The 23,739-nt window shown below is 30.7% G+C and overlaps 2 protein-coding genes across 6 annotated transcripts in view; one reads left to right on the forward strand and one right to left on the reverse strand.

The window, feature by feature from the left end:
* LOC122635899 (protein TANC2) overlaps positions 1-12,262 on the forward strand; it is a 37,539-nt gene extending 25,277 nt beyond the window's left edge. For 2 of the 3 annotated variants that reach the window (XM_043826597.1, XM_043826598.1), the window contains exons 2-16: positions 1,165-1,580; positions 2,814-2,931; positions 3,268-3,411; positions 3,799-3,939; positions 4,647-4,830; positions 4,971-5,422; positions 6,224-6,561; positions 6,685-6,963; positions 7,624-8,067; positions 8,221-8,427; positions 8,671-8,937; positions 9,140-9,435; positions 9,566-10,319; positions 10,427-10,846; positions 11,729-12,262. In XM_043826597.1, the coding sequence (XP_043682532.1) occupies positions 1,165-1,580; positions 2,814-2,931; positions 3,268-3,411; positions 3,799-3,939; positions 4,647-4,830; positions 4,971-5,422; positions 6,224-6,561; positions 6,685-6,963; positions 7,624-8,067; positions 8,221-8,427; positions 8,671-8,937; positions 9,140-9,435; positions 9,566-10,319; positions 10,427-10,846; positions 11,729-12,031 (4,763 nt within the window). In that variant the 3' untranslated portion in view covers positions 12,032-12,262. The remainder of the gene's footprint in view (positions 1-1,164; positions 1,581-2,813; positions 2,932-3,267; positions 3,412-3,798; positions 3,940-4,646; positions 4,831-4,970; positions 5,423-6,223; positions 6,562-6,684; positions 6,964-7,623; positions 8,068-8,220; positions 8,428-8,670; positions 8,938-9,139; positions 9,436-9,565; positions 10,320-10,426; positions 10,847-11,728) is intronic. The other variant, XM_043826599.1, reaches the window with a different exon arrangement.
* A 3,916-nt stretch (positions 12,263-16,178) lies between these two features.
* Positions 16,179-23,053, reverse strand: LOC122635911 (tubulin polymerization-promoting protein homolog). 3 transcript variants are annotated; one of them, XM_043826630.1, is made up of 4 exons: positions 22,791-23,053; positions 16,943-17,301; positions 16,582-16,717; positions 16,179-16,441 (listed from the first exon to the last, which is right to left on the reverse strand). In XM_043826630.1, the coding sequence occupies exons 2-4, from the start codon at positions 17,275-17,277 to the stop codon at positions 16,202-16,204; spliced, it is 711 nt and encodes a 236-aa protein (XP_043682565.1). In that variant the 5' UTR covers positions 17,278-17,301; positions 22,791-23,053; the 3' UTR covers positions 16,179-16,201. The 3 variants fall into 3 exon arrangements, with proteins under 3 accessions (XP_043682565.1, XP_043682564.1, XP_043682566.1); XM_043826629.1 differs by having other exon boundaries at positions 22,772-23,053; XM_043826631.1 differs by having other exon boundaries at positions 16,179-16,384; positions 22,772-23,051.
* Positions 23,054-23,739: the final 686 nt, after the last annotated feature.

Genomic DNA, 23,739 nt, shown 5'->3' on the forward strand with positions numbered 1-23,739 from the left:
TTTCTAGAATCCTTTAAGTACGAGGCGCCTCTTCGAGAACTTCGATTCGCGTAATCCAACTGGTTTCTCGATTATCGATTAACGAACGAACAATTTCAAGGATTTTTCAAAATGTTTCATTTAATCGAATCCATTAAAATGTTTTATCTAACTTTCACGTAATTTTAGAAAATCCGACGATAAAAAATACACGTTCAGAAAATTGACAGGACAGGTAGAAAAGGAAGAGACAGAAAGAAAGAAAGAAAAAATGTAAAATTAGAATTTTTTTTTTTTCTTTTCTTTTCTTTTTTCATTTTATATACCTACAGGGTGGTCCTCGTAACGGTAACCGTGATTTTTGAGGTACTTACGATAATTTGACCGAATAAAAAAAGAAGACGTAATTGACTACACTTTCTTTTCTTTTCCTTTTTCTTCTTTTTTCTTTTTTTTTCGATAAAAAACGTGACTTTTTTTTTGTTAAATAACAACGTGGAGAATGGTATGTTACGACTCACGTTTTAAATTTGCTAATGCATAATTTTTTGCTATCGAGATAATTCGTTTTGATACATGACGTATATCATTAAAAAGTTTGGGTGATCATTCTTTTTCATCGAAGACACAAACTGAGAAAAATATTTCAGTCAGTTGTTATCATCATTGTTCTTATTTAAGAAATTTAAGATATTTGAAAAGTTTTGAATTTCTGTTCGTGACTATTTTCTTTTCTTCTTTTTGTCAAATTATCTTAAATATTTCAAAAATCATGATTACCGTTAGGAGGACCACCGTGATATATAAAAAACACACATATATACATGTGTATGCGTGTGTGTAGGGGAAGGGAACGGACAAAACGGCCGCTCTAAGCTTTATTATTCATTCGTGAGACAAAATATCAAAAGTATTAAATTATCGAATGCTCGATAATACGGATAAAATAAATGAATTGCATAATCCCGACAGATCTTAATATTAAAGATTATTTTGGGTTTAAAATTAAATTTGAGTTGTTCAAATTAAATTAATACGCATTCAGATATGTTTTTATTTTATATGGGGTAAAACAGGAGTGAGAAGAGGAGAAAACAAATCCATGAAGATTTCGCTGATGAAAAAAAAATAAAACAAAACAGAACGAAGCAAAACAAAATAAAATAACTTTGTTATTTTTCACAGATCTGGCGCAGATTCGTGCTTTGGTCGAATCGACGGGAATGCTTGGTGGTTCGACATGTCCTTCCTGCGAGATGCCCTTCGACAAAGGGAAAAAACGACGACTGATCGATTCCTGCGGGCACGAGAGATGTTACTCTTGCCTTTTCCGTAGCGAGGCTTGTCCACTGTGTATGAGGGCAGAACATCAACGAGCGGATCTCAATGGCGACGATGAGGAAGACGAAGAAGGTTTGATCGATGGTAGAACCTTCGGTGAGGAGTTCGTCGTCGGTTCTACCATCGAACCTATGTCAACCCTTTTACCTATCGATGGTGCTTGGATCGATGATTCATCGACGATTAACTCACTTTGCGGCAGTCCAAGGCCACGGAGTAAACTCACGACGCGGGCCAATCTAACGTCTAGAACAATCCACGTGAGTTTATTATAAAATTTTAATACTTAACTTATGAAATTTTACCTTTATATATATATATATATATGTTTATTTGTATATATTCTGTATATATATATATATATACACCTTTTTATATATACATGTATTTATTTATATATATTTATATATATATATATATATACACACATTATGAAATGTTAATTAGATATCCTTAGATATTTTTAGATATTCCTAAAGGGGGATAGTAATTTTACTAACATCGTTTATGTTATTTTACTTGCACATCTGGAATTTTGTTTTGTTTTCTTTTTTTTTTGTATCCTTTTCTTTTCTTTTTTATTTATTATAGTACTTGACATTTTCTTTTACAAATTAGTACACATCTGTCGTACTGTTTACTAATCGACTAGAATCTATTTAGTAGTCTACGATCGTAAAGAGTTAAGAAAAGGTATAGAATTTTTCTTTTCGATTAAAAGAACGAAGATGTAAATAAAAGACGATGACGCACGTATGCGGACGTCCGTGTATCACCTTCAACTATTCCTCATTCGCTTCTATTTATTTTTTATTATATTTTTTCTTTTCAGTATTTTTATCAATTAATGAATAAGTACTTCGTGAAATAAATGATCAATGTATATGAATACTTTTAATCGGTATTTATAATAATAAAAATATTAATAATTACAATATATAAATTAATTTATTTATTTTACAATATATAAATTAATTTATTTATTTTACAATATATAAATTAATTACAATATATAAATTAATATTTTACGTACAGAGATTTTATGACGAATATCAATGATTTGTTAAAAATATTGATTGAATGTATTTAAAAAGTATTAATCGTAAAAATAGCAGTTTTTCTCTATCAACCATTTTCTATCTGAACAAATTTTCGAAAATTCTTTCAATTGATATCACGATCCATTTTATAAAAATATTTATTGTTATTTTATTTTATAAAATGTTTAGTATAACTGTTACGACGAAACTGTTACTTACGTTATATGTATTTATGGTAAAACGATATATATATATATCAAGAGAACAATCTGTACGATACGTGTTTCGTGTTAGATTGACAATGAAATATCGTTAATTATCCTCGTTTATCGTATGAACGATTTATCTCTTCTCCTCAACGAACATTCTCCATTGCTTGTTGGTCACGCGAATTTCTAAATGAAAACAAATGTTACTGCTATACTTAATGTATTCCTTTATTTTATTTCTCAGCAACGAGACAACCTGGCTGACAACGTTTCAACCGGGGAGCATGCTAAAGGATCGAAAAGTAAAATGAACTCGCCGTTGAACTCTCATACTCGACAAAAACCTCAAATGATGACTCAGAGTACGTACAAATTTAATTCCAAAAAAATAAATAAATAAATAAATAAATAATAAAAAAGAAAAAAATTACATTTGACGTAGTTATCTATTCAATTGATCGTATTTATTCTACTTGAATGTTTTATTCTCGATTGTGAATAATCGAATATTATTTTTTAAAGAACTTTTTTGTTAATTAATAATGATAACATTGATAACATGAAAGACATTATATTTTTTCAATAATCAACATTAGATCTTTCTCTCTCAATCCTCGTAAAATAAATCGTTATATTCGAATGAAAATTATTAAACAATTTTTTTTTATATTCTATAAACATTTTTACAAATTTCTCAGGTTGTCCTACGCCGCCCAATCAACGAAGAAGATTCTTTCTGAATCCTAAAGTATTGAGAAGTTCCTTTGGACCGCAAAGATCGTCCAGACGTGGAACCTCCTCACCTGAACCACCCACGGCTGATAATCCTTCTGCATTGTCAGGTATATTAACAATTTTAATATCTTAATATTAATTCCGATTAAAAAAAAAAACAAAAGAAAAAAGAAAAAGAGAGGAAGTTTAGAAAAACATTTTTTCGAACGAGATCTCTTTTCAAAACAAATTATTTATCTATTTTGAGTCCATCCCTAAACAAAAAAAAAAAAAAAAGATACAAAAAAGTAGGAAAAAGGAAAAAGAAACAAAAAAAAATACGTGTAAAATAAAGAGAATTAAAAATAATAATAACAACGACAGCGATAATAAGTATAATAATAGTAATAGTAATAATAAAATAAAGCGAGTAGAGGTTCGCGATTAGGCTCGACAAAAAAAGAAAAGAAACGAAAATATTCACTTATCATTACACACAAAATACGAACGTGCAGCATGGATGGCATCATCTTGGGAAGGAAAATCAAGATGGCCAGGTCTGGTTCTGGGAAAAATCAAATCTTTATGGAGCAACAGTCAAGGAACGGCAAACGATGGACTTAATCAGCTAATCGATTCTTCCAATAAACTTGCAGGCAGGAATTACATTTTCAAGAGTGTGCGCTTTTTATCTATCTATCTATCTATCTATCTATCTATCTATCTATCTATCTATCTCTTTTTCTCTTTCTATATATGTACGCGTGTGTTTTCTGTGACGTTGCTAAAAGGTTGCTCCAAAAGTTCACCGATTAATGAAATCCTTGAACGCAATATATCGTTCACGTTCGAGATCGATCAAGAAATATCATTGTAGCATGATTACTTACTCACAGCATGGAGTTGATTGTCCTCTTTCTTTTTTTTTTTAATTCTTTTTTTATTTGTTATTTTTTTTTATTTTTTTATTTTTATTTTCCTACTCTCCCCTCTCCTATTCCCTTCACACACACACCCCTTTATCCCCACCTCTCCCTCATCTCGTTCCCAGACGCAAGATACGCACGATAATTAATAAAAGAGAAGAAGAAAAAGAAGAAGAAGAAGAAGAAGAAGAAGAAACGACACCGATCGTTCTGTTTATATTTCGTGAACTGTATAAAATAAGATTCTTAGATCTCTTAAAGAACGTATTAGAGAGAACGCATGAAACCGTCGTATCAAACGGTTTTTATAATAATTTATGTATATTACATGACGTTCGTTAAACACATATTTGGATTGTCGAATAAATCATACAAATTTTCTTTATTTCTTTATCGATCTGATACGAATACTATTTGATCTTATCGTCGTATTTTAGACGACGAAGGTGGTTGCGTGAAACCGTTGTCCTCGAAAACACGAAAGTCCTCGCAATCGGATCTTTACATGAGGTTGGGTCTATTGCTCGGTGGTAACCATGGACGAGAAAATTCACCGGTTGATACTACGAACTATTTTACGAGTGCGTCCAATCGTGTTCCCGTTAATACTGGTATTCAAAGGTAAATATCATTCGTCTAAAACACATACATCATCATCATCGTCGTATATATCGAATCGCATCATACGAATAAATTTAGAAAAATATTCGTAGCAAAATTGTTTGTTTAGAAATTAACAAATTTGGAAATTTCGTTGTTAGAGCACCCATGCAAGGTCACGATAGTTCGGCAGCATCGTTCAGCAGTTTAACGAGCTTCGAGACGCAAACTCTCGCATCGACCAATACCAGTCCAGTATCAACGTTAACAGGTACATCGAGCGAAACCGAAGCCGCTGCTGCTTTACGTTCAACGAATAAACCGAAGAGCAAGATAAAAGGAAAAATAAAGTCGAGAGATTGCGACAGTGCCGGTAGTTTGGTATCAATCTCAACCTCGGCATCAGCTTCTACGTCGATGTCGATGTCGATGTCAGTTTCCGTTTCCGGTCTTTCGAACGGTAGTTCGAGCCCGTTAACACCAAGAAGACATTCCGTTAATGCCTCGCAATCGAATCAACCCAATGAGGAAGTAAATCAATTTAAGAACCGACGAACCTGCGTTAGAAGATCGGCCAGGGCTGGTAACGTCAAGGGAAGCATCGACCCCAAACGTAAATCAATTAATAATATTATTTATAATTCGATCGATCGATTAATTCTCTAAGGAAAATGTTTTTTAAGCGATCGATTAGTTTCTCTAAAAAAAAAAAATAAATAAAAAAGTAAAACGTCAGCAATTGCATTTCAAGAAAAAGAAAGAAAGATTTGTTAAACGAAATTAAAATCTTTTATGCAAATCTTTCTTTTATTTTATTTTATTTTATTTTATTTTATTTATTTATTTATTTATTTTTTTATTATTATATTTTCTTTTTATCTTTTATTCTCTTAATTTACGTACTTTTGTAATTGAAATGAAGACAGCGTTATCCGAAACGACATAACAAAATATATTCTCATTAAACATTTCTTGATATTTTTGATGTATAAAATTGGAAATTAGTATCATATACCGCGTGAAGATTGCATGATCGATCTTTCTAAACGATCTATCAACTTTGAAATTAAATATTTTATCGATGATTTGTGCAAAGTATAAAAGTTAATAGTGTTTTTTGGGGAACCAAAATTTTCGAATTCCTTTACAAGACCATGTGATAAAAGAGTCAGAGTTTTCATCAAATATATTTCTTTCAAAGTTGATCAAATTTTTCAAGATCATCCCAGGAAAATCAAACAATAGTAAAAAATCAATTAATAGATGCTTATTAAAATCTTATCGATTTCAATCCCTATAATTTATATGATAATTTTCTATGATAATCGATCGTTTCGAAACATTGGACTCCTAACTGTATATATAATTAAAATAAAACGGTATTAAATATCTTAATTCGATACGATCTTTTCAGTACGCTTCGTACAGCATCACGCCACGTCACAACTGACACTTAAGCCATTATTCTTCGAAGTTCCTCTTCTCGAAACCGAGCCCTTATTCACAGGACGTATCTGGCTACTTCACGAAATATTATCCGTGATAAACAGTTCGAGTCCTGGTATATTAATATCCGGATCACCTGGTACAGGTAAAACGGCATTGGTATTGCAGTTGGTGGAACATAGTTGTTTTGGAAGGCGACGCGTGCAACCGGTTCCGCCGGAAATAACCGAGGAGATCGAGAACGATAGAGAAAAATCAAATGCCTCGAGTACTCTTCAATCGAATGTTAGGCGCACCAATGAAAAGGTAATACGTTCTTTCCAACATTAACATCATGACCGTACGTTAATAACAATATTGTTAGATAAATCATGAATTAATTCTTTTTTTTTTTTTTTGTTTTTTGTTTGTTCGTTTTCTGTTTTGTAGGTTCGAGAATTAGCGTCCCACGTCGTGGCTTATCATTTTTGTCAAGCCGATAACAACAGCACCTGTCTTGTACCAGATTTGATTCATTCGTTAGCCGCACAATTATGTCAGGCACCTCAGCTGATCGCTTACAGGGAATATTTATTATCCGAACAACATCTACAAGGCTCCCTGTCGCAAAGAGAGTGCACCGTAGATCCGGATCTTGCTCTTTCAAGAGGCATCATCGAGCCGCTCTTAACATTAAGAAAAGCTAACAGATTGCCTGAATCTACGATGGTAAATCAATTGATTCGTATTTCATTGACATGTAATTATTACTTAGATACAATTAATTCATAGATTTAATCAATATTAAATTCAAGTATAAATACATTGATGATGTATTGATAAATGTTTAGGTTAGTATTAAATTCAATTAATACTAAATTAATTTTTTTTTTTTTTTTTTCAAGGAAAGTAAGAGCCATCTATCTATTATAGTATCAAATTAAATATAAACTGATCAAATCGGCTTGCTCAGATTTCTTTTTTTTTTTTTTTGTGTATTTAATTACCGTGACAATCAAGTTTGATAAAAACAAGAAATTTCAATGTACATTAAGAAAACGTTTTTTTTTTTTTAATATCAAAATTAAACATAAGGAATATTAACTAATCACAAATGAATTGATAAGTTTTTCTATATTTAATATCATCGTTTGATATTCATCCTTCCTTTAGAATTTCTTCTTTCTTCTCTTTTTTTTTTTTTTTTTTTTTTTTTTTTTGGAATAAATAAAAACAATTAGTAGATTTGTAATAACAGCGTTACGTAATTATTAACATACGTTTTCATTATTAATTCTATTATGAAAATAATTGTATTCTTCTCTTTTTTTTTTCTCTCCGATTTTTATTCGATAAAAAAAAAATTGGTCAAATTTTTAATTTCAATAGGTAATTCTCATCGATGCCGTTTGCGAAGCAGAATATCACAGACCGGACAGAGGTGACACAATAGCGTCCTTCTTAACAAGGCACGCACCTAATTTTCCAAGCTGGCTTAAGGTCATTTGTACGGTTAGAACACAATTATTGGAATGCGCGAAACAACTCCCTTATACCAGGATATCATTGGACAAAACTTCAAACGATGTTGCTGGCAACAACGTCACGAAGGATTTGTCCGATTACATTGGTTATAGACTCGCTCAAAGTCCTGCGATACAGACTAACGTAACCGCATCCGTTAATGGAAAAACGGAATCATCATGTAGCGCCAATCAAACGAGATTTGCCTCGCATTTATTAACACTCGCCAGAGGAAGTTTTCTCTTCGCCAAATTAACCTTGGATCTCATCGAAAGTGGACATCTCGTTGCTAAATCAGCGAGTTACAAAGTAAGAAAAGAAAATGATTTTGTATTTCTATTTGAAATTATCTTAAATATTCGTAAAGATATTTAACAATGTCGGTTCAATAACGTCGATTCAATTTCTTCAAGGTCAAAATTAATGATCTTTTCTTTTTTCTTTTTTTTTTTTTTTTCTTAGGTTCTACCAGTTTCCCTCGCACAAATCTTCCAATTACATTTCAACCTGAGATTTCCAACGGGGACCTCCTTCGACAAGGTCCAACCTCTTTTGGGCGTATGTCTGGCTGCATTGTATCCCCTAACTCTACTAGAAATTTATTATTCGATAAATTCGTTAACTACGAATCACTTCGTTTCCTGGGAGGACTTCATGCAGAGATTCAAGGTGAATTAAATATATTAGTTAAGAAAAAAAAAAAATGTAATTTTAATACTTGTCGATTGGTATATATATATCAAAAAAATAAAACATATATATATATATATATATATCTTGCACGCATAACTGATGATGAATATTATGGTACGTAAAAAAGAATGTAAGGTCGTTTACAAGACGAGTTAATGCGATTTGTTTAAAAAAAAAAAAAAAGATATACTAATGATATAATTGTATCTCGTTGTTTAGATGCTCTCTGGGTTTCTCGTGAAACGACTAGACGACACATATATGTTCTTTCACCCGTCGTTCAGGGAATGGTTAATGAGAAGAGACGAAGGTGAATCTACTAAGTTTCTCTGCGACCTGAGACTCGGCCATGCAGCTATTGCGTTTAGATTATCGCGTCTACAGGCACCATTGGACGGTGAAAAAGCTTTGGAGCTTGGCCATCACGTTTTGAAGGCACACGTTTACAGAGGTGTTGCCCCTTGTTGGCCATCACGCGATTTACAAGTAATTATATTCGTAAAAAAAAGAAAAAAAAAAAAAAACAAGACAAAAAAATTATATATAATGAAATTATTATTATATATAAAAGATATACAAAACGAAACGAAATAGAAAAGATTGTTGAATTATACATCCAAAATTTCTAATTAATAATACAGAAAAAGAAAAACGAACGAACTAATCGTGATTATTTAATCTTCCTTAGGCAATCTGGCTAGCCTCATCCACGGAATGCGTTTCCTCGGCACTGTGCACATTACGTAATATTTATAGTCCGAATGTAAAAGTATCAAGATTGCTTCTGCTGGCAGGAGCATCACCGAATCACGTAACCGAATACTTGGGCAACGCACCGGTTCTTTGTATGTACGCTCACGAAGGTTCAGTAGAGATGGTCTCGCTTCTTCTCGAATTTGGTGCGGACGTTGAATTAACTAATAGCCAAGGTTGCACGGCATTGTCTCTCGCGGCAGCACGAGGTCATTGTGACGTTGTTAGAAGGTATACGTAAATATCGATCGATTCCAATTCTCTTATGTCGAATTAAATTCTTAAAGAGAGGAAGAGAAAAAAAAAATTCGTTAAAAATATTGACATAATTAATTAACTAATATTTATTAAAAATTCTTAGATTAGCCGCAGCTGGAGCTTCCCTTGGTCACGTCGACATGGCAGGACAATGTCCATTGGTACACGCAGCGCGACACGGTAAATTGTCCGTAGTTGGTTATCTCTTGGCGTGCGATTGGCTCGTACCGAGCGGTTTAAAAATCTCCGAAAACGTGTCGTCGGAGATAAGAAGGGAAGAGGCTGCTCAGCAAGCGGTCGTCGCAGCTGCTGCTCAAGGTCACGAGTCGATCGTCGAGTATTTGTTGGACATGGCCGAGGTTATAGTCGATTTACCGGACACGTTGATCGGTGAAACCGCTTTGACGGTTGCCGCAGCGAATGGCTCGACTACAACAGTTTCCGCACTTTTGGCTCGTGGTGCTAGCCCGTTGGCTGTTAACGCTAAAGGTCTCTCGCCGTTGATGCTGGCCGCGAGAGAAGGTCATTGGGGTACCGCTGAAAGACTCTTACAAGGAACTCTCTCAAGCAGTACCGACACTGTCCTCGATGACGCGTTAACGTTATTGGACCAACGCGACCCTTCTGGTCGTACGGCGTTGATGTTAGCTGCCTCGGAAGGTCATACCAATCTCATCGAAATGTTTCTCGATAAAGGATCCGTAATCGAGGCCAAAGACAAGGAAGGCCTTACCGCTCTTTGTTGGGCATGCGTTAGAGGAAGATTAACCAGCGTACAAAATCTTCTCGATCATAACTCTGACGTTAACACGAGCGACAACACCGGTAGAACACCTTTGGATTTAGCCGCGTTTCAGGTATTTCTTTTTCTCTTTCTATAATAAAATTCGATAACCAGGTATAACCAGAGGAAAGACGTATGAAAATATTTTTATTCCTTCCAATATTTTCTTTCGATATTTAGGGTAATCCAAAGCTCGTGCAATTGTTACTTGAGAAAGGAGCTGCTGTCGAACACGTTGACTTGCACGGCATGCGACCATTGGACAGAGCAATCGGATGTCGCAATATACCGGTTGTACAATGTTTCTTACGACGAGGTGCCAAACTCGGACCAGCTACTTGGGCAATGGCCGCTGGAAAACCCGATGTCTTGCTTATATTGTTGAACAAACTTCTGGAGGATGGAAATGTACTTTATCGAAAGAGTCGTTTAAAGGAGGCCTCTCATCGATACGCATACGCTCTTAAAAAATTTCCTATCTCGCCTGAGGAGGATTGTCAGGGACAGGAACAGGGTCACATGATATTGCAACTTCAGAGTTTTGCTCAATTGCGATTGAACTTCTTCCTGAATCTTAGCCGGTGCAAGCGCAAGATGAACGTAATACTTTTGATTTTATCTTTTTATTATTTATGTTAATTCTTTTAGATTGATGCGTTTTATTCTTTTCTTTTCTTTTGTTTTTCTTTTTAATTTTTGTAATCCTTTTTTTTTTCTTTTTCTTTTTTTTTAATTTTCCTTCTTTTTCTTCATTTTCTTTTTTTTTTTAATGTTAATTTTGTAATTGTTTCTAATTAACACATTTTATTATTATTTTTTTTTTCTCTCTATATACGTTCAATGATGTTTGTAAACAACGTTCTTACGATTTCTCAAAGTCTTCTTTCTATCGTGATTTATTTGTTAATAATTATGTCGCGATATAATATCAAATATTCATTTTGATGATAGTTCATCTAATACCATCGACTTTTTGATTAGTATCATAAATGTTTAAAAGTAATTATTAAAAATAGATAAAATATCATTTTTCTTTTGTCACTTTACCAGATTTGTAACTTTTTAATTAGTATTCCAAGCGGTTAAAAATAATATTTCCAATTTAATATTAATTATCTGTTTTACTGCTAGTAAAAGAATCGTTCTTCTACTTTTTAATCAGTATCTTAGAAAAGTAATTTTTCCAATAGCTAACGAAAAGAGACATTTAAACGTAGAAAAGTCTGATTAACGTTAACGCTTGTAGCAGTTAAGAAAAAAATAAAAAAAAAAAAATTAAAAAGACAATACAAATTACAGCGCCGGCGTCAACGAGTTAAAATTATAGTAAATGCATATAGACTTAAGAAAAAAAGAAAAAACAAAAAATTAATCACCTTTGAAGAATAGCGACTCCTTATTGATCTTTTGCTTTTTTTTTTTTTTTTTTTTGAATGTTACAAGTACGTGACAATTAATACACGATTATTCATTTTATCGTAGGAAGGTGCAGAAGCCATTGAGCTTGCCGAAGAAGCATTGAAAGTCCGACCAACGTCTTACGAAGCGTTTTACGCGCGTGCAAAAGCTCGAGTTGACGTTGGTTTGCTCGAGGAAGCTATGTCGGACGTACAGGAAGCATTACAAATAGCACCGGCACAAAATCGTCAGGACCGTCGAGTTTTAATCGTTCTAAGGGATGAAATAGTCTCACGAATCGACGAGGCTAATGCGAATAAAGAATCAAACGATTGTAATAATCGATCGCGTCTACGTGCTTCCGTCGACACTCTTACGGAATTATAAATATTATTGAGATATCGACACTCGATCTACAAAGAGAAAAAAGAGAGAAAGATAGAGAGAGAGAACATTTTTTTTATTTCTTTTTAACAACCCCCGTTATCGATAATTTCCGATCGTCTCGAATTTAAGGCTTAATGACGATGATTTTTATTATTATTAATAATATTATTATTATTGCTATCATTATTATTATTATTATTATTATTATTATTATTAATATTATTATTATTATTAGAAAAAAAAGAAAAACAAAAAAAAAGGAGAGAGACAGAGAGAGAGAGAGAGAGAAAAGGAAAAAGAGAAAGAGAGTGATTTATTAACTTATTTAATGATTATATCATTCGTCACTATTCTCCATTTTGATTTGATCGCAACCGATCGTTTTAATGCAAACACGATTTACATGCCACACCACTTGCTCTTTAATTTTGTTTTATTATTGTCGTATACCGATTCGGGATATTATATTTATGCGTAATATTTAAATTGATTAATCGTGAACGTAAGTACTGCCAAGTATGAGCAAGTTCCAATGCTCGTACTCTATTTAGCAATTATTATATATTAATTAGGTATTACGGTATATATATATATAAGTTTGATTAAATGGAGAATTATTTAATGAAAAAACGTATTAGGTGTTTCTTTTATATATATATATATATATATACAACAGAGAAACGCACAAAACTGTCGAAACAAACGGATTCTTTTTATGTAAGAGATTTAATTACTGTGCACAAACTTGATTCTAATACAAAGAAGAAAAGAAAAAAATATATATATATATATATCTGTATTATATATGTATATGCAATTAAAAATTGGCTTACGTAAGAGTATCCGTTGTAGTAATAATAAAAAATTATTTAATAATTTCTTTCAGTATTTTCGTTAATTTTTCGTAATAATAAAAAAAGAAAAAGAGAGAAAAAGAATCGAACGACGATCGCACAAAAGAAAATTCGTATGAATCATTCGAACGTGAATATAATATTTATATAAAAGAAAGTTATATAAAGTAAAGCTTTAATTGAAAGGATGAAAAAAGAAATAAAAAGCACGCACACGCACACGCATGCACGTATATATAGAATATTATTTATAGATATAATATGACTCATATAAAATGTAATTTATGAATGCACTTATCTTGCCCGGCGCGTGTACGGTTATTTTTCTTTTTTTTTTTTTTTTTTTTTTCTTATGTTACCTATTTGTTATATTCTAGTGCTTGTTTAATAAATATTTTTATAGCCTTTATTATTATACGAATTTTTATATACAACATATATACAATAGGTATATATATATATATATATATATATATATACCTGTGTGTGTGTATATCCTTTACAATATATGCAATAAAATAATATGCAATAAAAAAATATAAAAGAAACTATTAACTTTATAACAAAAGTATAAAATCGAACAAGATGACCGTACGCGTGCAATACATAATACATACATATACTTTTTTGCATATGTAATCGTAAACATCGAATTCGCATAATATCGGACACACACACACATATATATATATATATATATATATATATATATATATATATATATGCGCGTTTTTGTAGAAAAAGAGTGTTTTAACAAAATTAACCGTAGATACGTAAAAATTTATTTTATATGGTATTTAAGGATATAGACGAATCACACACGATGAACTATTATTATTATATTATTATTATTATTATTATTATTATTATTATTATTATTATATTATTAATATTAATATTATTATTATTATTCAAAATGTCGCTTAAAAGCATCGAAGAAAAGAATGATAAAGAGAAACATAAGAGATGTTATTGACCTTACCGTAAAGAAAGAAGGTGACAAATAAACGAACATTTTTCATTTTTCATCTTTTTTTTTCTTTCTTCCTTTTCATTTTTTTTCCTTCTTTTTTTTTTACTTTTTCTCTTTTTTCTTTCGTTTTTCTTCTTATTTTCCAAATAGGAAATCGATTAATTGCATATATATCGTTATATCTCATTGTTGACAATGTGGATACATAATATATTATTTTAGAAAGTGTCCTTATATATTAAGCGTGCGCGAACGATCGTATATATAATAATAAATGCAATCGATCGTAAAAACGAAAAATAATCCATTAAAATTACGTTAAGGGAGGGAAAAAATGTGATAGAAGCAAAAACAAGAAAAAAAAGTAACTAAAATTTAGAACCTTCGACCATGTTTTTGTTTTTTTCTTTTCTTTTTTCTTCTTTTTTTTTTCTTTTCTATTTCTTTTTTTTTTTTTCGAAATAAAAAATAGAAGTAGAAATATTATATCGAAGAATAATATGTTTCAAATGTATCGGTATTTGTTAATGTACAAAATAAATTCGTTATTGTATTTACGTTACGCACGGTGTACGAACGAAAATTATATATATATATATATATATAAATTCTTACATGTATAATGACATTCAAATATATAAGCATACTACGAATAACATACTTTTTACAATCGAACGTAACTTCTTATCTAAATATGCGTTTGGTCTTGCGTTTGAGGCAATTATGTCGACAAGTAAAATTACTCTTTCTTTTTTTTTTTTTTTTTTTTTTAAGTACACTTCAAATACACTTTTCGATAATTTGTATGCGCAAAGTTACGGAGTTATTTCATTCTTTTCCATTTTCTTTTTCTTTTTCTTTCTTTTGTCCACTCTTTTTTCTTAATATTCGTGCGCTCGCGACAATTCGACGAGATTCTTCTTAAAAAATGATAAAAAAAGAAAAAAGAAAAGAAAATCGATATCACAAATTTTTATATTGTTGCGACGACAGCATCGACTTTTTTGTTCTTGTGGTTCGTTTCGTATTTTATTTTTTGTTTATCGTTCTTTTATTTCTTTTTTTTCATTTCTTTTTTTTTTTTTTTTGTTGTTTTTCTTGTTTATTTTTTTGTTTGTTCTCTCAGCCCCGTACATTTCCAAAGCAGTATAATTGAGAAATTTTTGAATATTATGATTTTTGTGTATACGCATATTTTTTTTCTTTTCTCTCTTTCAATATTTTTGCACAAGGAAAAATACTGTTATCAGCGAATCAAAGATCGAGAATATATAGTGCTCGAATAGTATATTTCGAGCGTATTAATTTTTTTATTTATTTTTGCCGCTCATACAGCACTGAAACCCGCCCTCCTTCGCTTACCCTCGGTAAAAAAAAAAAAAGAAAAAAATATATATATAAAATATCGTTAAACAAAATCGATTAACGTGGTCGACATTATTTTCGTTATCAAAGTGCATATATATTGGGTATTGTTATTGATTATCTTCACCTGGAACATCATCGCATTGTATAAGCATTTAAGTACTTAATTACTTACATACTTATTTACTTATCTTACTTTCTTACGTACTTACTTATTTATTTACTTACTTCAAAAGACAATCGTATCGATCCAGCATTACAAAAGTCTCTCATATCGAGAATATATATTGAACGTGTCGTTCCTTAATTAGGTACTCAAGTCAATTTAAATCACCCCATAGATTTGACAGATTTTACAGAAAGTGTTATACTACTACCACCATTATTACTAGCAAGTAGTGGTATATAACTATTTATGTATATATTTATGCACGTATTTCTCGAGATCGTTATATCAAGATCATCCAGGATCTTGACGATCAACTTGACGATAGGTCATACTTTTTTCTCGTTCTTCGACCTTTCATTCTCTCTCTCTCTCTCTCTTTCTCTCACTCACCTTATCTCTCTTTGTCTCTCATTTTCCAAAAAAAAAAAAAAGAAAAAAAAAAAGAATAGAACGAAAAAAAATTATATTGAAAACATAGAAATTATAGAATCAACATCTTCGTTTTGCTCGAACAATAAAATCCTCGAGATCGAAAAAAAAAAAACTAATATCTTGTTATAGCTATGATCGTATTAAACAATTAATGATAATCTGATAGCATAACGATCGAAGAACGAAAATATATGATACGACCGTGAGGAAGCATCCAGTGAGGGACCCGTTTAAGTACGCAGTTACGCATTTTAAAAATGAAACGTTTCCTACGATAATCAGAAAGGAAGCGTTTAAGTGCGTACTGCCTGGACGGGAGACAGTGTAGTATTAAGAAATGATAAAATAAGCCTCTTGTTTAGATCGTATAGGTTGGGCTAGTGACCTTTATTATACGTGTCCTTGTTTTGATAACCTTGGACATATCCCGATTGATCGGGTAAATCCTTTCGACCTGCTATACCCTTACCCTTACCACTCTCGTCGAAACGTTGTTTATGAGAACCAGTGTATTTAGTAACATCCGTCAAACGATCCACAGTCGATGCTGCTTTACCAGCCTGCAAGTCGTTTTTATTGATAATATTAAAGGTGACCACTCTTGAAGACTTCTTAGTCTATGATCAATCATTGATAGAATCAATTTCTAATCGATCAGTTAATTAATTAATCGTTATTGTTATTGTTATTGTTATTGTTATTGTTATTGTTATTGTTATTGTTATTGTTTTTGTTTTTATTTTTATTCGATACTAACCCCGGATACTCCTACCGTAACGCCTGGTGCACCACAATTCGCCATCTTGTTCTTCATTTCAACGAAATCGACCTTCTTACTTTTAGCGAGTTCCTCCAGGAACGATTTGTACTGATCGATCGCAAGTTTCATCGACCTAAGAACATTTTTAATCCATTGAAAGTTATTTCTTCGAGTATTAAATGTTATATTTAGTTTGATCTTTTTTTTTTTTTTTCTTACTTTTCTTTTCATTCAACTAGCTAATATAGGTTTTATACGTGATACTCTTTATCCGACTTATTTAACACGATCTAATTAAATCTAATGATTATTTATTTGTTGAAATGATTGATAGTAATTGGTTAGATCGAATTCGTACTTGTGTTTCTTGAAATAGATCCCGGTGTCCGTTGTTGTGATCTTCTTTCCATCGATCACCTTTGCCTGTTTCATCCATTTATCACTTTGGCTAAGTGTTATCGACTTTCCATCGCTCTTAGGATCACCGAATTTCGAGAAAGCCTTAAAATTCGCCAAAAAACTACCGGCTGGCGAACTAGCAGCTGGACTACCTGGCGTTGAATTTCCCGAATTAGCTGTAACTTCATCGAGCTTCATATTCGCAACTTCGTTCGTAACATTTAACGTAGTTGCCACCTCGTTCCCACTCTCGTTCTTTTCTTTCTCGATAGTACCGTTTTTTTCTGCCTCCATTTTTTTCACAGAATACTTTCTTAACTGCAAACAAAGAAAAGAAGAAAAAAAAAAACAATGATATTCGTCAAAGAAATACGTATCTTTTTGTAATGTTCATAAATTTTTTTAGTAATTTCTACGTAATGTTTTTAAAGTTTGTAAATCTTGATGGATATATTGTTGGGATTAATATCGTAAAAAGTTTACGAATTTTTTAATTAGATATGAATGGAAATACAGAGAGGGAGAGAGGGAGAACATTTTAAAAGTATTATAATTGAAATTGTTTGAATTAAAAAATGTTGACATCGTCTGAAAAGTAAAAAATTTGTTAATTAAATATTACGAAGTATCTCCAAGAGAGAGAGAGAGAGAGAGAGAGAGAGAGAGGGGGGGGGGGGAGCAGAGAAAAAAGATAGAGAGAATTAAATAATTATTATAATTGAAATTGTATGAATTAAAATTATAAAATTTAAATTGAGTTGAGAGAATATTTCAAGATACGAAAATTGTTTCAAAATTAAAAAATATCTAAATTAAATGTAACATTTCTCAAAGAGAAAGAAAGAAAGAGAGAGAAATTTTTTTAAGTAATATATTTGAAATATCTTTGAATGAAACATTTTGAAAATCGTTATATTGAGAAATTTGTTAATTAAATATTATGAAATAATATGGAAGATCGTGTATCGAATAATCGATCGACGTTATTCCTTCGATAAATAATTTCCAAATTTGATATCTTTCTTCATTTTCGATTAGAATCACTCAACCTTTTTAATCTCTACAAGATTGACAATCTTCAAACTTTCTTTTATCCTTTATTAATCGCGTTATCGATTTATTGTATATCAACCGTAAAATTTATCGCGTGCGATCAATAAAAGTGTTCGTGCATGCTCTCTAATTATTTACACTCGCGTTCATACTAGATTATGTTTTATCAAAAGTTGCTTTTTTCTTCTTTTGTTTCATTCTTGTTTTTTTCTTTTTTTTTTTCTCTTTTTTTCTGTTGTTTTTTTTCTTTTTTTTTTCTTTTCTACACGATTATTTTCTTCGCACGTTTCACTTACTTTTACACGCTTTGCAAAAACACTAATGCTAAATAGCATAATTTTTTTTTATTTTTTACTTTTTGCGAAAATATATTTTTTCCTTTATTTCTTCTTTGTTTATTTTCTTAATTATTTTTTCTTTCATTTTTCCCGACACATCAATTTTTCCTTCGTGCCTTCATCAAACAACATATTTTTTAATGAATGCATTTCAATATTTTGAATTTTTAAAGTTCGCGTTTTAAAGTTAACGCAAGTTTTTTATACTGTTAGTTTTTTAGATTTCTATGCAATCTTTTTTGTTTTTTTTTTGTTTTTGTTTTTGTAAAAGTTACTTCTTTTTTTCTTTTTCTTTAACATGACACCGTTATTAAAATCGATAACGTTATGTATACATCAATATTCTCACTATAATTATCTATTATAATTTTTTGCTACGTTAAATATTAGATATATTTCTATATATGAACAAATATTTAACTTTACATTACACTACGAACTGTTCTATAGAATCATCGATCATTATTTTTCGCGTGACTTCTCGCCAAAGGTTGGAATTAATTATTCTATTCGTAATTACGTAATTAGTTAAAAAAGTAATCGGATAACGTATCGCTATTAGAAACGTGTAAAATCCGTTTCAAATTCTTTTTTTCTTTTTTAATTTTTTACACGTTATTGTTCCCCATACGTCGGAATATAAATTCGTGATTTATGATAAATATTTTTTTTTTTTTTTTTTTTTATTTGATATGTCAGTAAGTCGATAAATTATTTTTTTATTTCTATATTTGCATACTTCTTTCTTACTTCGTCCACTTCCATGAATAAAAAAAAATATATATATATATATATATATCGTACACAATTTAATTTATGGGATATATGATATATGATGGAAATTTTAGGACGACGTCCTTGAATTTTATAGTTCAAATTTTAATTCGTTAAATCCTTGAAGAACGTAATGTTTTTACGATGTAGAAAGAAAAAGAAAAAGAAGTAATAGCCATTGCGATCGAATCAATGGCAACAGCTGTTTTTAAGCCCTCGAAGCGATGACATATCCTTTTAAATAAATGATCACACGAGAATGCAATTTCAGGTTTGATTCGTAACTTCAATCGTTAACATATATATATGTTAATGCATACATATATATATATATATATATATATATATATATATATATAGTATATATACATGTGCTTATAAAGCAACGATATTTTCGACGAAACTATGTCGCGAGTACTTGTACATAGTTGATTATCTTATAGACTGTATCAGAATTACGACCTTTAAACCGTAAACCAGTGATACGTAAATTATGTCATTTTATTTTTAATAATACGATAACGATTTTAAGTAATAATCTTTTTTTTTTTAATTTTTGGAAAACAAGAATAAAAGATATATATATATATATATATATCTTTTATTATTTGTATACGTATATACAATTTCATAAAATAATATAAATATTTTATATAATTTTACATATATAATTTAATAATGTGTAATTTCATTTAATTATATATTAATAAATATATATATATATATATTATTATATATAATCATTAATATACAATGAAATAAAATTTAAAGATCCCAACATAGAATGTCCATTTAAACAAATCTTACAATACTTATAAATTATATATTATATGATAATCATTATATAATATATATATATATATATACATAATTTATATTATCTCACTATTTTATCTTTAGAACGAATTATAATCCTCTGTAATTTACATCTTCGTTCGTAATACGATCTCGTGAAAAAACCGCACTAACATTACATTCATATTATCCGATTGAAAGGCTTCGCAACCACCTGACAGAACAAACAAAAAAAAAAAGAAAAAAAAAAGAAAGGAAAAACGAAACAAAAACGATCACAACAAAACCAACCAATAACAACAACAACACGAAGAGAGAAACGATGAGCTTATGTTAAAAAGTCACCGAACGACAAGTTGATGCGTCTAGTAAGGTCGTTGCTAAAGTATCGGATTATTTCAGAACCTATAAATAGAAATTACGACTGTTTGCGCGTATTAACGTGGTTAGCAGCATAGGTGACGTGTTATTAGGTAATGCATATATATATATATATATATATACACACACACACACACACAGACCGATCTCCAAGATGATCGTCATCATCGTCATCGATCATCGAAATCGAACGGTGTACTTGTTGTTTCTGATGATTCCTTTATTTTATCGGAGATATCGTGAATTCAAGAAAAAAAAAAAAAAAAAAAAAAAAAAAAAAAAAGAAAAGATGCGATATCGAAGAGCTTTTATCCAACTTTTACTAGAATGAAAAAAAGAATTGTAAATAAAAAAGAAACGTAAATTATCTAAACGATTAATAGAAAAGAATGTGAAAGAAACTATTTATTCTCGATGTCTCGTTTTTACTTCCTTCTTCTTCTTCTCTCTCTCTCTCTCTCTCTCTCTTTATCCTTTTTTTTTACGATTAAACGAATGAAATATCGATAGTAGGAAGGGAGGAAAGAAATTACATAACGTCGGTGCTTCCTCTTTCACTCTGTCTCTCTCTCTCTCTCTTTCTTTCTGTGTCTCTGTCTCTCTCTTTTTTTCATTCTCTTCTTTTAAAAAAAACAGGATGCAATAAACGAAGAAAACAAGTAAGACTTGATCTCTCTCTCTCTCTCTCTCTCTCTCTCTCTCTCTCTCTCTCCTTCTTTTTCATACTCTTTTTTTAAAAAAGCAAGATGCACTAAACCAGGAAGAAGAATAAGACAATCTTTGTCTATTAAAAAAATAGGATGCATCGAACAAAGAAGAAGAATAGGACATGATCTCGTATCCTCGTGAATCTCTCTCTTCCTCTCTTCTTTAAAAAAAAAAAAAAGGAAAATAAAGAGAATGCATTGCATATGAAAAAAGAAAGAATAGAATTTGATCTCTTTTTGAATATCTTGTTTTTTCTCTTCTCTTTCACGCAATTGGACGAACTTAGATATTAGACGATTGAGGTATAGTCAATCGAGCATAGATTCGTTCATAGAAATAACTTTTAGCTTAGTTAAAATTTAACAAGGGTTGTTCTTCGAAGGGCTCAACGATGAACGACGCTTGAAAGGAAAAAATGTGGAACGATCTTTGTAAGTATGTGTATATATGTGTGTGTGAATGTTAGTGAATGGGTGTGTGCATATATGTATGTATGTTTGTGTATATATATATATATATATATATATATACGTATATACGTATGTATGTGTATGTACAAAAAGCTCGAGTTGAAAAGCTGTTAAACGCGCCTATCCAAAGGGAATGTGTACCGCTCAGAGCGCATGTGTTCTATCGATCTACCCCAACAGAAAGCACGCAGTCACCCTCCTAACAAAGATAGAGAGAAAGAGGGAGAGAAAGAGAAAGAAAGAGATGAAGTGTATATCTTTGAACTTGCTTTTCGAAGCTCAACAGCAGCAGAAATAATAGCACCGTGGGTAGTCCTGTGTTAATCGAGAGACTTTTAATTATCTGGTTAGATCTACATATCGTAGGTCTAATTAAATAATTCATATAATATTTATATATATATTATTATATTATATATTATATATTATATAATTATATTATATATATTATACATTATACATTGTATTATATATATATATATATAAGTATATATAATATAATGTATAATATTATGTATCGTCCGATGCATAAAAATTGTACGGATTGTATAAGACAAAAATCCAAAAATGGCGAGTGGAAAAAAACACGAGACGAGTTTTTATTTCGCTTTTGCAAAATTTCGTTTCCATTGAAAATCTTATCACGTAGTAGTGGTACGATATTAAGGTAGTTGGGGCGGGGCGGTGGGTTAAAGAAGAGAAGCTAGACGTAAAATCGTAAATGTTCTTGACCCAGATTTTCTTCGAGCAACAACTCTAAAATATAGAAAAAAAAGAACAAAAATTTGTAACAATCTCGACGTATTCCTTTGTGAAATCGTAAAGATCGTTCTCGTTGACGCAATCGACGAAACGTGAATTGGTAGAATTAAAAAAATAAGTAATCGTTACGCGTAACGTTAGATAATAAAACAAATTAGATATCGACGATATTTCGTTAGGATGTACTTATCACTCTAAATACATGCACACTTTGCACATGGCATATTAGCAGATTAATAAAAAATCTTTATGGTTGGATCTTATCTTAGTTGGACGGTATATTTAAACGATCGTCCATCTATTTGTGGATGACGTTAATTCTGAAAGAAGATACGATATATGTCCTCCGTATCTGTATGTATCTATATGCGATATTACGTGTGTATGTGTGTGTCTAAGTATACACGAATGTAAAAATGTTTATAGAACACTCGTTAGTTTATCTTTTCCCTTTTTCTTCATTTTTTTTTTTCTTTTTTTATAGGGTTCATAAAATAAATACCCTACCCTAGATCGTTCGTTTCACCTTTTTTCTATTCCACTTCGACGAAATGAAAAATTAATTTTGTTTTTTTTTTCTCGTTCTTCTTCTTCTTCCTTTTCTCTCTCTCTCTTTTTCTCTCTTTTTTCGTCTTTTATTTTTATCGCACAAACAAAAATCGGATATTTTTGGATAACGTTTAGGAAGTTACGAATAAAAGCTATCGCGGTAACATTGATTAATACCGACGCGAGTTCATTCGCGCGATTCCAGCCAAGAGGAGGCTAAGAACGAGACTGAACCATCGCTGTGCTTCCATCTATAACGATATCCCCACCTACTAAACACCGAGAGAACTTTGATTTCTTTACGTTGCGGAAGCTGCAAAGCTTCCGTACGAACGCGGACGTCTTTGAATTTTATTCTTTATTATTATCGAATAAATAATTCAAACTTCGTGTACATACATCAAGATAATACATATTCCTTATCAAAAAACATATATATGAATGTATGTGTGTGTGTGTGTGTGTGTGTGTGTTTACATGTATAAAATGTATGTGTTAATTAATACGTTTTGTAGAATTAATAATTAAATATTATTGTTATATGTGTATGTGTATATATATATATATTTATATATAATTAACAGATACAATGCTTGATTAATTAATCCTTAGTTAATCAATATTTTTAACAAATCTTTGAGAATAGATTGTTTTAAACTGTATTTCTTATCATTTTATCGATAACCGATTCAATTTTTTTTTTCTTTTTTTTTTTCTTCTTTTTTTTTTTTTTGGTGTATTCCCTTATCCCCGTATCTTATCTTATATATTTAGTATACTCTAGTCTGTTTCTTCATAAAATCATTCGCGATAATTGTCGGATATAAAATATACGATAAAACTTAATAATATTTCAACTTCTGAATGTTCGTGCAATGTTTATTTCAAATTTTAACGCATCAAATACTTTTGCAGTGAAACAACAC

This window comes from Vespula pensylvanica, chromosome 20, assembly GCF_014466175.1.
Source record: "Vespula pensylvanica isolate Volc-1 chromosome 20, ASM1446617v1, whole genome shotgun sequence".
Taxonomy (NCBI): Eukaryota; Metazoa; Arthropoda; class Insecta; order Hymenoptera; family Vespidae; genus Vespula; species Vespula pensylvanica.

Coding starts and splice junctions, on each gene's coding strand:
- LOC122635911 (XM_043826630.1), bottom strand. CDS start 17,277: ATGGAGGCAGAAAAAAACGGTACTATCGAGAAAGAAAAGAACGAGAGT. Junction 16,718..16,942: donor ATCTATTTCAAGAAACACAA/GTACGAATTCGA, acceptor AAATGTTCTTAG/GTCGATGAAACTTGCGATCG. Junction 16,442..16,581: donor TTACGGTAGGAGTATCCGGG/GTTAGTATCGAA, acceptor GATTGATCATAG/ACTAAGAAGTCTTCAAGAGT.